Below are 17,136 nucleotides of genomic sequence, written 5' to 3' on the forward strand. Positions count from 1 at the left end.
AACTATTTGAAGAATTTACTTTTCCTTTCTTCATAAATTAAATTCACTGGATAAATAATCTCTTCTCTTCTCCCCCCCACCTTTTTTTTTTACCTGTGACCCTCCAGCAGCAGGAACAAAGCATGAACAGAGATTTGCAACAAGAGTTTCCAATGAGACATTCAGGTTGTCCACATACACAGTGTACACTAAGCCAAGGCAAGCCTAAAATATGAAAGAAGAATATATAAAATTGCCACCGGGAGAAAAATAAACATTAATAATGATTGGAAAATACAGCATAATATTAAAAATGTAGCCTAAAATGTGAGCATAAAAATATACTCACAGAGAATCATGTGGATAGATAAAATTGCATTCTATAATAGAATAGAATAGAATAGAATTTTATTGGCCAAGTGTGATTGGACACACAAGGAATTTTGAATCAGTGTATCTAAAGTAATTTAACCTAAAAAATTTATAAAAAGCCCTATGGGATTTAAATTCAGACCACTTTTATTTGCGAAGTCTTGATAGTTGCACTATTCTGCAATTGCATGTTCGTGATTTCTGATGCTCCTAGGCAGCTTCCCTCAAGTAAATTCAATGGGGAAGTCAGCAGGAAGTCAGAAGTCACTCAAACTGTAATTATTTTGCCCACCCATGATCATTCTACTTATCTGTTTAAATAACTAAATATTGAAATTATTGAAGTTTGTTTGCCACTACATTTATTTTTCTACTTATAATATATGTTCTTTTTAAATGACCATGGGACAGTCTAGCACTGGGGTAAAACATATAGTTAGCCTATAATTTAATGTTCATTCTAGTAACATTAGACTGCACAATCTTCCTCTGAAAGAATGACTCAAAGGGTCACAAAGCTGTCTAGTTTTAATTATAATCATAATTTGGAAAAATTCCTAATGATCCAGATATTTGTGGTTGTACTGCCTGGAGTAGACATAATGCTCCTTTTTTGCAATTCTGGTTGCTCAGATTTCTCCATCATACAAAGATACATATAATTCATAAACATGGGGAACAATCATTTCCTATTATTATTTGGAAGGAAAAAAATTACATTTTGTCCCCCAGAAACATATATAGAATTAATTGCATTGTATCCATATAGGAAAATCAGTGTAGAAATTAAGAGTGTTGGACATAGTGAGAGGCTCATCTTCTACTCTAACCATGGAAATCTATTGGATGGTTTTGAATGAACTGGATGACTTTGGGATCCGGTTTCATTGGATTCGTTGGGATGCATTATTTATAATATACTGTAATACAGTATTATTGTTGGGAGGGGAACTGAGGAAATTATAAACTAGTAGGAACTCTTGGAGAAAATGCAGGATGTATATTTATTAAAAAATGTAAATGTTACAAAGGTTAATTCAGATTATGTGTTATCTGTCATAAATGTGCATACATAAAATGTTATTTATAGATTCTTTACCCTGAATATTTCTGGATAATCCAACCTGGACACCAATACTAGGCTTTTGGGAGCAAATACTTCTGCAGGCTGAATCAACCCAGATTCCTGCTCACCTTCAGTTACTCTTGATCCCTTGAAAAATATATATGCATCGATTAACAGATAGAAGGTGATTGTTGAATAAACAGTATTAAAAAACTACGATCAGAAATATTACATTTAATACATTTTAAAACTTTAAATCAATAGAATATAACATGTACATCACATCTAAAAACCTTACCACTCAAATAATATAATCTGCACAGAATTCAGTACACTGATAAATAGTATAAAAGTGTATTACACAAAGCAAGGTAAATAATATGTACTTCACACAGGTTACATATCCATTGCACTTTGAAGCTAGTACACCATAGAGCATACCAGTTTTCTATAAAAAGGGGAATTGATGTAGCCAACGTGCATTCTAATGATTTTTTTTATTCCCTTTATTATATGTTTGCTATATATTTCTCAAAGTGATATACTTGGGGGTGGTATTTTCCTCTGATTCTGTTCAAATCTTTTGCTTCTTTCTAGGACTCTTCAACACATACCCTTAACCTGCGTGTTCTTTACACTACAACAGCTGGAAACGAAAGTGGCCTCAAAAATTGCGGTCAGGATTTTAATTTTTTTTCCAGCTCTGGCAACAGTGCCAACTATGTATTCCATCTAGATTGTGGTTACCACGGACCCTGATTCATTATCCCTCTATCCATGCCAGAAATGCAAGCAGAGTTTGCTTTCATTTTTATGAAGTTTTTTTTGCTGACTCCTCATGCATAGCATCTTCCCTCTGTAATACCAGTAAACAGGAAGTAAGTACCAGTAAATCGGGAAGTAAAGAAACCCCAAAATTTTAATTTCTTCTGTAATTTTGTCTAGAAGAAGAAATGGGCAGGACCCCTACAAATTTCATCTTGTTAAGAAAAAATAATAAAATCCAGTCTTTCATCAGTCCAATTGGGAAATTCCCTTCAGAAGTGGACAGGCAGATTAGATCACAAAGGACAGCAACCAGTGACTAGAGGGAAGGGGTTTTACCTGACACTGTGCATTATAGCAATTAAGCAAAAACATTTGCCTGAAACCAAATATGGTGTTTTGATGAGGGGGGGTATGCATCCTCTCTCCAAGGCAAGCATGATGTATATTAACTCCTAGACAGGAGAACCAATTCTGCCAGAGCTACTTTGGAACAGAAAGCTAGATTATTCATTTATTATTATCCATTTTCACTGTTTCTCCTATTGATCTTTGCTTTTTAAATTCAAAAATTACAAGAATAAAACAAACAGGTAAGGAAGATTAATCCTTCAGAGGAAAGAGAAAAGATTTTTAAAAATCTAGCCAAGCTTGATCTAAAAGCTGAAATGAATAGGATGGGAGAAATATAAAGTTTTGCATCTTGATAAGAAAAATAAAAGGCACAAATATGATGGGATGAGGGGAACCTGACCTGGCAACAGGACATGTGAAAGGCCATCCTTTAACCGTATGAGTTAACCATGAACCACTGTGAGATGCAGCTGCTAAACTGCAAATTTTATTTAAGTATATTAACATGAACTCAGATCATAGGAAATAATCGTTCCACTCTATTTGGATCTGGTCAGACCGTATTTCAAGTACTATGTCTAGTTCTGAGCATCACCGTTTGAAAAAGAGAGCGATAAATTGCAGAGGAGGGTTACCAAGATGGTGAAGGTTCCATAAGGTAAATCCTATGACAAACTGTTAAAAGAACTGGATACATTTGACCAAAGATGATTACAGGATGAGATAATAAACTTCATATCGAAAAGACTTTTCCACAGAAGAGGGAGGAGACATATTCTGTATTTTCCAAGAGGGCTGAATCAGGACTGATGCATTAATAATACAAGGAGAGAAGTTCAGGCTAGCGATCAGGAAGAACATTATAACTGTATGAACTCTCAGCCAGATGTTAGATTTCTTTCACTAGAGAACTTTAAACAGGCTAGAGGATCATCTATTAGAAATGATCTAGTGGATTCTAAACTAAGCAGATGTTGGACTAGATTATCTTTAAGATCTCTTCTAGCTCTATGATTCTATGACTTGCACTGGTCTCTCATAGTTTCCTTTTACATAAAAAACCCTTTATCAATCTAAAGTGTCCACCCTCAATCGTCCTCCTCAAGTGGGCAAGATAGATCAGGAATTGAAAATATCTAGAAAATAATCAAAATGCAGGACCCCTAAAATTTAGTAAATCCCTACATTTTAAAATTCCAGCTTGTAACTTAGGCAACATTTCGGTCCTTCATGCAAACAAATGATTTAACCTCCTTTTCCTAGAAGAAAGAAATGTAAACAGAATGCAGAACGGAAGACAGTTGTGGCTTTGTGACAGTTGTAGCAGAACTGACAGATTTTTTTTCCAAACATATTATTCAGCATTTTGTAAAATAGATGACATAAATTCCATATATGGTAATTAGATAAACAGTATTACATCAAGTGTATGCAAGTCACAACCAGTATCAAAGATGATACATGTTTTTTTATTTCCAACATTCCAAGCATAGTTTAACAAATACAAAATGACACAATAAACTGTAGACAATGTTCTGAGTTTCCAGTTATTGTGTATTCCTTCTCTGAGGATGCCAAATAATTTCTTCACATCTATTGTAAGTTTTTAACATCCTCATCCTTATTTATGAGGATGAGGAAAAGGTACTGCACAAGTCTGTATATCTGGCACAAATAAAGTACAAATAACCTTATGATAATAATATATTTTCTTTTACCATTAGGAATAATCCAAGAAATCCCTCCCCTTGCACATTTAGTAACCAGGTGATCACATACTTTAGCAAATTTTACATATGTTCCTGCTTATTAAAAATGAACTTCTGGATATTTACCTTTACCTAAAGCAGGACCTCCCAAATATTTTGATTGATGGGAACATTTGGAATTTAGAAAGCATAAATTTGGAGGGCACTTTAAAAAAACCCAGATATACTTATTATAAAGACTTAACTACCAAAACAATACCCAGTGAAGCTGTTCATAAAAATGTCCAATCTCTTATGAAGCCTATTTCTTCATTTTCCTTCTGAGCAGTAGGCATATTTCCAGAAGAAAGCAGTGGCTGCAGCTTCTTATTTTTTTGGCCCTTTGACCCAGATATACTGGGTCATGAAACATTTTTAGAAACAAAGACTGGGACCCAAGCTGCTACTTTGCAGCAAATAATTACTTTCCATTTAAAAAAATGAAAAAAAAAAAGGTACTAGATGGGGCATTGATTTTGGTGGCTACCAATAATAGTGTTTATGAACCTGCTGTCAGTTACAAGTGCCAAACTGGAAATCCTCATTTTGGCATTTACTAAAAACACAATGATTTTTAAAGGATTGTTTGTGTGTGGGTTTGTATGTATTTCCACATGTGTGGTGGATGGCAGGTTGATTTAACAAGAGACAGTACATATTTCATTTCTTTGATGAATAATAAAATTGTTTATACCTAACTTGAAATATACATCTGCCTTCAGCAGCTTTTTTTTATTTATTTATTTGCATTTATATCCCGCCCTTCTCTGAAGACTCAGGGTGGCTTACATTGTGTTAAGCAATAGTCTCATCCATTTGTATATTATATACAAAGTCAATTTTTATTGCCCCCAACAGTCTGGGTCCTCATTTTACCTACCTTATAAAGGATGGAAGGCTGAGTCAACCTTGGGCCTGGTGGGACTAGAACCTGCAGTAATTGCAAGCAGCTGTGTTAATAACAGACTGTCTTAGCAGCCTGAGCCACCAGAGGGCCCTGTTTTGTTTTGTTTTTTGTTTTGTTTAGTAAAAATGATTTTAATCTCATTTTAGACCAGGGGTCTGCAACCTTGCCATCTTTAAGATATGTGGACTTCAGCTACCAGAATTCCTCAGCCAGCTTTGCTGGCTTTGGAAAGCTTTGCTGGTTGAGGAATTCTGGGAGCTGAAGTCCACAAATCTTAAAGTTGCCAAGGTTGGAGACCCCTGTTTTAGACAACAATGTTAATTCTAATACAGTATTTTAGCATTAAGAGTGCTTCTGGTTTTCTATGTTCCTGTATATTGAACACAATTAGAAATTTCATTCGTGAATTTGATAATAATATTCTATATAATGTAAGAATTCTGAAGAGAAACATGACTATTATTTACAAATATTTGAACTGTACCAATTGTGTGTAATACTTCAACTTTCCTGAGTTTTTCTTGTTAACTCCAAACTTTCCTAATCCCACATTTTCTAAAATGTCAACATTTGGGAGAAGGATATCAGAAAGAAAAGTCAGTCAAAATCTCTTCCATGTCTTCCACCAGAATCCCTCCTAAATCGTAATCCATTCTACAAAATGATGGAGCTCTTCTAATTATGAAAGAATTGAAAAGAATCAAACCATTTTATGATTTAATATATTTAAACTGTTATGGTTCCATTAAAATTTGAATTTATATGACTTTATGCTATATTTCTATCAGAAGATTGGAATAAATATTACTTATTTTAATATTTTATATTCCACATTGAAATGCATCTCAAAACAGCTTACAACAGAATTATAAACAAATAAATAAAACAAAATATGAGAAACAATGAATCAAAACAATATGCTACATCCATTTCTTTATAGGCTTAATTGGAATTTAGAGCCCTTTGGAGAAATGAAAAATGTGATATATGCATTATACGAGCCACATTAAAAGTTAATTTTAGATGTATACTACAAAAAAAGTCAATAAAAACCAAGTTTGGTAGAAAGTATTAGCAATCTGTTATCAGCCCCTCTTCCATTTTTAAATAAGAACAGAAGAAAAGCAACTTTGTATATGAATAATTTAATATAACAATAATATAACAACAGAGTTGGAAGGGACCTTGGAGGCCTTCTAGTCCAACCCCTTGCCCAGGCAGGAAACCCTACCCCATCTCAGTCAGATGGTTATCCAACATTTTCTTAAAAATTTCCAGTGTTGGAGCATTCACAACTTCTGCAGGCAAGTCGTTCCACTTATTAAATTTAAAATACTGTGACTAAAACACTCTAAGTTTATACATATTATTGTCTAATCATTTTTTTCCTTCTTGCTTTTCTCCATCCCACCCTGCTAAAAGTATTGGGAGGCTGTCCTCTTGCCAAATACATAATTTTCTGGTATTTCTTAAATTGTGCCCTCTATGACAAATCCAGAGATGCTTACTTTCCTAATAGAAAAACTGACACTGGTTCAGAATTTGAAGCACACAACGATCTGCTTAAATATATTACTGATCAGAAATGGTCTAAAATACTTTTGATTCATTTAAATGTATGTCAAAATTATATCCTAAAATTACTATAATACATACGTATGAAAGATGAAAGATGGAAAGATAGATATAGTTGCTGGCTTATCCATATTTAGGAGCATTTTTTTACTGGAAAGTAATTCAGCAATATGGTATTATATTAATTAGGAATGTTTTCAATATATTATTGAAGTTGTATAAGAAGACCTTATCTATTGAAGTAATTTATGTTATACACACAGTTTAAAACAGTAGGTTTCCTTCAGAAACTATTGCATGTTAGGTAAATTGATTGCAAAACGTTTTTGAAGTAACAAGCTACTTATGAAAGTACTTACTGTAAAACATAACTGAAACACTGGAGAAGCAACTGTATGAAATAAGATCTTAAGAGGATTGGGGAGATGTGGTTTGGTGGCAATATCTAGGAGTACTAGCAGATAATAAAACTGAACAGGAACAAACATTATGGTACCACAGCTTTTTTTAAAAAAAGCATTTCCTATGCCAGAGCACTGACATAAATTTAATTGGCAAAATAATATACAGTGATTACTCTGTGGACTTAACATGGTTATTTCTTTGGGCTACAGAAAGGGACTTTGCTACTACTGTGTTAATACAGAATTGTCACTAAAATATATACATTCAATGTACCACACTTGTTTTAGAACTAAAATTGGCAAAATAATACCTTTAGCTATATCAATCTTTTGTGTCAACAGCTGACAAAATAATATCTTCTTCAACTTCTCAATTACTGTCAGTATAAAATTTCAAGAATTATTCCAGGCCACTTAAATAACAAGACAAAGGGAGGTAAACTGAATTTCTCCTAAACAAATTTATTGATACACTTATCATATATTAATTACTTTACAGCATCTAAAAATCAATACACTTTTTATGGCATAACATTTGGCAGCCTGGAGTCCACCAGTATATACTAACTTATATATAATAAGGGAAAAGAAGTTAACTCAGAAAGAAGTTTACAAGAAAAAACTTTCAAAGCAAATAGATATAACTTAAAATATTTATAAAGTTGTCTATAATAATCTTCCTAGGATAAAAAAGGTAATATTAAACGTATTATCATGATTCAAGCAATAATGAATAATAAAACTGAAAACTAAAAAAGAAAAGAAAAAACAAAAAGATAAGTTTACTATTATTCACAGTATTATAAGAGAATTCCATCTGATTTTAGCCAAAAAGGAATGCTAAAAGGAAATGGTTTAAAACACTGTAGAAAAAAATTCACAAGTACATATTGCATTATCTGAATCCTTAGATTTTCCCACTAAATCCACTCATGCCAAATAATATGTCATTGACAAATTATTTAAAAATCCAAAGTGGGTCAATTAATTCAGCAACTATTTTTGGATTACTCAGTATCCAAATGTTAATAAGAAACATATTTTAAAAAGAAGTTGCCAAACAGGTTACACCCAAAATCTAAACCAACATTTCTATTTTAAGGAATGTATTCATATCTAAATGCATTTATCTTAAGGGGAAAATATTCCATTTCAGATCTGAACCATGAATGAGAAAATAAACAGACGGAGCGCGTCATCTGTAATTATATAAATATACAGAGATCAATTCTGTGCAAATTTTCTTAATTTTAAAAATTTCTATATAGAACCAGTATTTTAGAACACTGCACCATTATACTTTGCATTTTATTATATAACATAGAAATAAAAATTAAGTTATGTTTGCAGGTTTGCTTTCCTCCAATTCACAACCACCAGAGGGAGCAGGGTGTTTAAACAAATTCCACTGAAATGTAGTAAGAAGAAACTGATATCAAATCATTTAACACCACTTAAGTGTTATGTTGAATTGTTCTCAGAAAAAATAAAACAATTATGGGAAATATTTCAGTTGTTAGACAACAAAATCACGTATAATTCAAGTAAATGTTTCTGATAAGTATTTCTAAGGCTAAATGCAATGAATTAAGCACTGATACATGAAACATACATTAAGACTAGATGAACTATTAAAATTTTCAGAATTTATTTAGAAATTCATTTAATGTAAATATCAACTTAATTCAAGGTTCAGAAGTAACTGTGGCTGTCTTACTGCAAACAGAGCAAAATAATTCAAGTATTGTTTCCTTGCAGAGAGCTGTTCCTATTGAAATTGAATGGATCAAATTGGTAGGTGTGAATGAAGGGGGAATTTTAAGTAATTAAAGTTATAAAGAGTAGGAAAGTACAGAATATGTATCTATATATCTACTTCAGAAAGTATCTGCATCTATCTATCCATTCATGCATTGTATACTTGGATTTTAGAAAGGCATTTCACAAAGTAGACCACAATCTACTTCTTGGTAAGCTAGAAAAATGTGGGATAGACACCACTATCACCACCAGATGGATTCGTAACTGGCTGACAAACCCCACTCAATGTGTAGTCCTTAATGGAACTACATCTACATGGAGGGAAGTAAGCAGTGGGGTAACCCAAGGTTCTGTTTTAGGTCCAGTACTCTTCAATATCTCATCAAAGATTTAGATGAGGGAATAGAAGGAGAACTCATCAAATTTTCAGATGACACCAAGCTGGCAGGAGTAGCCAACGTAAGAAAGGCTCAAGATCCATGATGGATCCTGAGAGACTTGAACACTAGGCCAGGGGTGAAATGTAAAATTTGTTACTACCGGTTCTGTGGGCGTGGCTTGGTGGGGGTGGAGGTAATGTGACTGGGTGGGCTTGGCCAACTTTTTTTTTTTACTTTTAAAAGCATTTTTTCTACAATCTCTTTGGCCGAAGAGGTTGTAAAAAAATGCTTTTAAAAGCCTGTGATGATCAAGCAACTCAGCTGGGATCGCCAGAGGGAAAAAAGCTTTTAAAGGGTACTGACGATCCCAGCTGAGTTGCCTGATTGTCAGAACCTTTTAAAAGCGTTTTTTCTACAACCTCTTTGGCCGGAGAAGAGGGGGTCAACCTATTTTCCAAAGCACTAGAAGGTAGGACAAAAAGCAATGGATGGAAACTTATCAAGGAGAGAAACAATGTAAAACTAAACCAGTGGAATCATTTGCCTTCAGAAGTTGTGGGTGCTCCATCACTGGAAGCTTTTAAAAAAAGACTGGACAGCCATTTGTCTGAAATGGTATAGAGTCTCCTTTTGATCAGGGGTTGGACCAGAAGACCTCCAAGGTTCCTTCCATCTCTGTTATCCTGTTACCTGGCAGACAGTGCACTAATAAATATATAAGGGTAGTTTAGTACCCTCTAAGTTGAAAAAAATATTTTAGATGCTCTCCGACTTGTTCACATTATAGTTTGTCATATTTACCTGCAAATCAATCTCTGCTTCATAGAATGTTAGGCAAGAACAATAGTGTCGTTCAGAGTTTATATCTGTCAAAACCACCACAAAAAATGTAGGTTGCTTCCTTTCTCTGGATAAATGCCATCCTCCGGGTTGACAAAACTAAAAAAAAAAAAAGCAAGCACACAGAGTTTAATACAAAGATACGTTAGACAACAAGAATAAAACTTATTTTATAAAATAATCAATAATTGAACATAAATAATCAATAAAGAACATATAATTTGATATTTTAAAACCAGTATTGTGTGGATCTAAAATCAGTTCAGAAATATAAGAAATCCAGGCTGCAGGAATTGCAAAACATAATCATTGCAGATATTCTACTGATTTTCAAAAGTATCCTTTATTTTTCTTCTGGTTTTGTACCAGATTCCATTAATATTTCTGTTTAATTATTAATATTATCTATTTCAAAAACACTGTAATTCATGTTTCATTCAGATACAAAGCTATTGGTCCAGAAGCATTCAAATACAGAATTTATTATGCAGACTAATCCAGGTAACCTGATATTTGCATGACAAAATATAATTTGATTTCCCACAAACATAAACCTAAAAATTGGTGTTGCATTTATAATTTTCAGTTAGGCAAGTATTTAAGCACTTCTCTAATGAGATTTTTAAAAAAATAATAATATCAAAAGCTTATTACTTCCATAAATCTTTAGACAACCCTCTACTAAGTATGACTGCTAGTGTTCTGTCTATAACGAATATTTCTTATCTCATTTCCTTATCTATAGTTTTAAAAAGAATGCTAAAATGAAGTCTGAATCAAAATATTTTGAAAGAAAACCTATTCTGTCCCTGAATAAAGTTTTTAATTCATGTAAAAAAACTGATAAAACTAATGAAATAGTTCAGATGCTTTTTTATTTTAAATTCTTTCATCAGTGAAATGGCTTAACTTCAGAAGTTAAGTGGGTGCTCCATCATTGGAGGTTTTTAAGAAGAGACTTGACAGCCATTTGTCTGGAATGGTATAGGCCAGGTCTCCTGCTTGAGCATGGGGTTGGACTAGAAGACCTCCATGGTCCCTTCCAACTCTGTTATTTTGTTTCACGCAATGTATTTGTCAAGGTTCCAAGTAACACCCCCAATGAAAAAAGACTCCAAGGCTTGAAGTTCCTCAAAGTTCCATTTTATTAGAGATGTCATATTGGCACATCTGGGAAAACCCGAATCTGAAAGATTCCAGGTTTTCCCCAGGAAAGTCCGAGCCCCTGCCCAACACCCACATGTCCATCATATGGGCCAACCACAGCACCGTCCCAACTGGAGATGCCATCTTTTGCATTGGACCTTCAGGCCTACCAGTATTTCTTTCTGTAAGCAAATGGCATCTATTTATCACTTATTCCCTGATTTGAACAGGAGAAGCATGGGACCAACTTTCTCTGAGTTCAGAACCTAAGCAAGGTCAGGCATGGTTAATATACAGCCAGGAGGCTAGCAGATTGAACATCACTCCAGAAGAAAACAATGGTAAATTATTTTGGGACTGCTGCAAGGAAAACTACATGAATATATTCATGAAAATACCAGCTTAACCTGATGGAGATTGGATCATTCACTAAATATAAATCCTAATAATTGTGGTACTTTTTGAATGATATCTGTGACTATCCCATTCACAACTGCATTGTCCACATGAATCAAGATTATTTACGTTAAAGAACACAATACAAAAGCATATTTTCTGAATATTTAATAAACAAAAAGAATGTTATGACTTTGTGTATGAAAATATTATATGAACTGGCTGTCAGTTTATTAAACAAGGAACATGAATGACTTATTCAATGATGTACTGAAAATTAGTTGGATATTTCTACTAAGTATCAGATGCATAACAGTATTATATGCAACAAAATAAAGAAGTCATATGCCCTTTCAAGAAGAAATTCTGTTTAACAATATATTCTGTTATATTTACAGCACTTTATACAGATGTCCTAAGATTATTTATTCATTTAATTTCTCTGCTGCCTCAGACCAGATAGACATTGTATAGATATAAATTATAATGTAAGTCATGTAATGTAACAATTAACAATAATATAGCATATTAAGCAGATTTTAATAAAAATGGTGCAATATTGGTCCCTGCTGAAAACAAGCAGTTCAATACAAAACCACCCAATATTTATTTATTACTTTATTGTGCTTTTATGCAGCTTCATTCAGGCAAATCTGAGTGACTAACAATAGCTGACTCCACAGGAGGGAAATTTTAGCCAAGCCTCCTTCCATTGTACCTCACATACTTTAAACTAGCACACACAAGATTCTACCTGAAACAATCTCACTGATATTCAGATCCTAATCCATGAAGGCTTTTAAAGTTTACTATTAGCACCCTACACTGTGAATTACGACATGTCAAATTCTGATAAAAGCATACCCACTACGTAAAGTGTTGTTAATAGCAAAATGTCATGCTGATAAACTGGTGATTCCAACATACGGTAGAGCTTTTAGCCCAGGATATCAGGCTAGTGTCCCTCTTCATCCATAACAGTAATTTGGATTCTTTAAGATTGTTTTTGGAAGCATTTACCTACATTTGAATTTTAACGTAGATGACAAAGTAATCATTTACAGTATGTTTAGATTTTCAATATGCTGGAAATAGAAGACACTGGATATGGTTTCTGTCAAGTGTCTTGCATTGTTTCAATAAGTTCTGCCAATATCAGTATTAATATCACAGCAAAAACAGCCAATTTGACTGAGTAAAGCAATGAATTACATATTGGAATGTCAAGGCTTTTTTCCTTCTAATTTTCATCTACCTTTTTCATAAGCGCTGTTCCTCACTTTTTTTTAAAAAAAAAAAATAGAACCTCTTGAAGGAGACTCAATAGATCCTGGTTTCCAACTGCTGCATCTTGAACAGTTTTCTGGATCATAAAATAGCTCTATCCTCAGTTACATTTTCAAGAATTTTGCAAACTGATTGAGAACAGAGCTGAGCCTCAATACTTAGTGTGGTAATTGGCTATTCTATGACTAGACTAGCAGCATGGCAGTAGCAATGGAGCCAGGAAACTTAGTTCTTAACTATTTACCAGCATACCACTGCCTCTACTCCGAATAATGGAAGGAGGCTGAGTCTCGGTGTTCTATTAGCATTTATTGAAGTCCTTTTGTGACTAGCATCCTGTCAATAGCAATTTCCTCGAAACTTTACAGAGCAAAGTACATGAAAGAGTAGAGAACAGTGCTATGAATGTTATGAGTGCTATGAATGGAATGCATCAAATCCAGCATCAAATCCAACATCAAATATATGCTGAACACTAAAGTCAACAGTAACACAGACAAATCTTTATGAAACAGTTGAAACAAAGTCAAACCCATCAACAGCAGTTGTGAATCATAAAAATCAAGACAATTCTACACAGATGCCAAACAAATGTCAAGGCTGGGAAAGATATGTCTATGTAGGTTGAGAATGGAACCAAACAAAATATCAGCAATCAGAAACTCTTGTAAAAAAAACTTGCTTTGAAATGGGCAAGGATGTTTTAAAAGCAGACAGCAAGACTGTTATAAAAATTTGTCCATGTTCTCAGTTTTTTGTATGCAAAAGACCAATCCATCTCCTTCAATGTTAAGTTCCTAAAAATTCACTCACCTGTTCACTGATCGTCAAGAAACTTAATTAAAAGGACTGTATGAGTGATATTCTTGTCAACAAGCTGCAATGCAATGATTATCTTCCCAGACAATAAATAATGAAAGACATAACTGAATACCTCTGTATTTGAAAACCAATTGATTACAAGAAAGTATCACTAATGTGTAAAGAACAGAAAAATCTCTACTTCTTTTTTCTTTGGGATCATCTGGGCCCTTTGCTTCAACATATTCAAACTATAGCTCAATGTTTCTCTTAATATTCAGGTCCCACTATCAAACTATGCATAATGGAAAAAAAATTCTTCTAATACTCATCTGGAACATGTCTTCCTGAATTTAAGACTATTATATTATGTCCTCCATTAATTATCTCAAATTATTCGATATGGTTGAATATCAGAAAGACATAACAAAGTCTTATATTTCATAGGTACAACTATCTAATACTACCTTTATGTACACATTTTATAATGTCATCATTCTCCATATAAACCAATTTTTCTTTTTCTTTTTTTTTTGAAAAAAGTTTATTTTATTTTATTTTTTTTAAAAACAAACCACATACAAGTCTTTTTATTTGCATTTATTTATTTTTTATTTTATTTATTTTATTTGCATTTATATCCCGCCCTTCTCCGAAGATTCAGGGCGGCTTACACTGTGTTAAGCAATAGTCTTCATCCATTTGTATGTTTATATACAAAGTCAACTTATTGCCCCCAACAATCTGGGTCCTCATTTTACCTACCTTATAAAGGATGGAAGGCTGAGACAACCTTGGGCCTGGTGGGACTTGAAGTTGCAGTAATTGCAAGCAGCTATGTTAATAACAGACTGCTTAGTCTGTTGAGCCACCAGAGGCCCTTACTATAAGGTACATACTTAAACACATTTCAAATTTCACCCCCTTGTATTGTTATTCCAATATTTTTCCCTTCCCCTCTTAAAATTTTATTATTTGCACATTTCTATCAAACCATCTGTTCCACTCCTCTATCCTGAGACTGATGTTAAATCAAGTCTAGTTTCCATATTTTTGCCCCCTTTCTTGCCCCCCTTCTTCATTAAACAAAATATCCAAATAAAAGAAAAAAATAAATAAAATAAACAATATGAAAAGAGCAAAGTGAAAAGGAGCAAACTGTCTCATTTCTCACATAATTCCATGCTTATATTCAAATAGTCTATTGAAAGCTTTATCTCAAATTATTTCAATTTTATTACATATGCTTAAAAATTTCATATTTTCATTTTATTAAATTTCTTAATATCCCATTCCTCCTTTTCTCAACATTTTTATAATCCTCTAATGATCTTTAATACAAATTTCAGCTTTACATTATTATATCATGCTTTTTATATTTTTGACTATCATTGCTGCAAGCAGCTCTTATCTTTAATATTCCAGTTCTGTAGTCATTTCTTATATTTCTTTCTTAGATGTCATTTGTATACTTCTCTTCTTATCCATTGTTTTCTGCTTTGTTCTTTGGTGTTATAAGTCTTAAAGATCAGCCATCTGGTTGCTAAAATCCTCCTTTGAAATTGTCCTGAAATCACAAAGACATTTCCGTCCTGTATTTCTTCTTCTGCCTTTAGGTGTCAGTCTTTAGTCTACAGTTGCGATCCACAATTAATAAAGTATCTATTTGTCTGTAAAATAGAGCCGCACCTTTTTTTTTCTGTATCGATTTTTTCCCCCTTTTTAGTCCCATTTAAATAGTTTCATTGTAATCCTTTAAGTCCAAATTTGTAAAGAATAGAGGAACTGGGAGATGTTTGATTAAAATCCATTTTTAAAGTCTTAGTTAAGTCCTTTCTTTTTTCTTCTTGCTTGTAATCTTTAAATAATCGATAAAAACCTCCAAAATTCTCCAAAATCACTTTTACTTAGAAGTCTTATTTTCTCTGTTTTCTCTATTTAATTAGGGCTCTAGACTTAGGTTCCAAGCCAAATTTTGTCAGGTTTTAAGTATCATTAATTATTTCCTTCCGTTTTCATTTCCTGTTTAAATTAGCCACTATTTCTCAATTTTCCTTTAAAAGCTTATTGGCAAAATTACTCCAAGTGCCTCTTCGTGAGCTGGCTTCAATATTTTGTTCAGTGTTTGTGCTTTATCCTCCTGCCTGTTCTTTGTGGTCGTCCCAACTTCAGGCAGCTGGTGATGGCTGTGGTCCTCCTCGCTGGATCGAGGGAAGAAAGCAAGAGCTGCAGGGAATTTGCAACTTCCCTGTTTGCTCCAGGCTCCCTCATTCTTTGCTGCCCCTACAGGGCAGCTATGGTCTGAGCCGGACCCCCATATCAAGGTGATTTTCAGCACTCACCCCAAGGCTCTCAGAGTTCGCGTCCATTCCATTGCGACATTGGCCACGCCTCGTATATAAACCAATTTTTCAATGACAGTTAAATATCATTTGAATTAGGTTTCTGTAATTTTATATACAGTATATTAGTGATATATTTTACTTTGTTTAGTGCATTATGTTTAGTAGGCAAAAGTTTCCCTTCCCTGTCCAATCATGTCTGACTCTAGGGTATGGTACTTATCTCTGTTTCTTGGCCGAAGGAGCCAGTGTTGCCCAAAGACATTTTCTGTGGTCATGTGACCAGGATGGCTATATGCCAAAGGTGCATGGAATACTGTTACCTTCCCACAAAGTCGTACTTATTAATCTACCTGCATTTGAATGCTTTTGAACTGTTAGGTAGGCAGGAGCTGGGGCAAGGAAGGGGAGCTCACTTGGTTGTGCGGCATTCAAGTCTCAAACTCAGGCTGTTAGCTTTCAACTGTCAAGATCAACGTCTTTGATCGCTGAGCCATCATGCCCTTCTACGTTTAGTACCTATAGCTCACACGTTCCTGTGAGGAAGAACGAAGACATATTTCTATACAAGGAAAAAAATGACTGGTCATTACAAGTTACATAGTAATTTCTAAAGGACAATTATGTAATCACCACTTGTAGTGTTCACAGCCAGCTTCCAACAAGCAAAGTCAATGGGGAAGCTGGCAGGAAGTCATAGATTGCAGACTCACGCCATCACACTTAACAACCTGTGGTGATTCACTTAATGGCTGCAGCCAGAACTGATGAAAGTCAGATGTTATCATGTGACATTTGACTTTACAACCATGTCATTTATTAATGGAGTTGCTAGCCCCAACTGCAGTTGTTAGTCTAAAAAGGTATTGCCAGATACCCTCTGATTATTGTCAAGGCAAAACTTGAAAAGGATAAGGAAATACTGCATAACCTGTCTATCCAGAGTGTTTATTTATAAAAAAAAATCCCAACCAGTGGGTTTTTAAAATATAAAGTATGCAAAACGAAACCTA

At 33.9% G+C, this 17,136-nt stretch overlaps 1 protein-coding gene across 5 annotated transcripts in view; it reads right to left on the reverse strand.

Annotated features, from left to right (window-relative positions):
- SBF2 (SET binding factor 2) overlaps nucleotides 1-17,136 on the reverse strand; it is a 227,044-nt gene that overhangs the window by 129,514 nt on the left and 80,394 nt on the right. For 4 of the 5 annotated variants that reach the window (XR_009152348.1, XM_058159766.1, XM_058159757.1 and 1 more), the window contains exons 3-5: nucleotides 10,113-10,250; nucleotides 1,451-1,564; nucleotides 94-204 (exon numbers count right to left, since the gene is read on the reverse strand). Coding sequence is in view for 4 of the 5 variants with exons in the window: in XM_058159766.1 (XP_058015749.1) it covers nucleotides 94-204; nucleotides 1,451-1,564; nucleotides 10,113-10,250 (363 nt within the window). In the remaining variant the exon portion in view is untranslated. Of the gene's footprint in view, nucleotides 1-93; nucleotides 205-1,450; nucleotides 1,565-10,112; nucleotides 10,251-16,539; nucleotides 16,660-17,136 lie in introns of all 5 variants that reach the window. The other variant, XM_058159783.1, reaches the window with a different exon arrangement.

The sequence above is a fragment of the Ahaetulla prasina genome, chromosome 1, assembly GCF_028640845.1.
Source record: "Ahaetulla prasina isolate Xishuangbanna chromosome 1, ASM2864084v1, whole genome shotgun sequence".
Taxonomy (NCBI): Eukaryota; Metazoa; Chordata; class Lepidosauria; order Squamata; family Colubridae; genus Ahaetulla; species Ahaetulla prasina.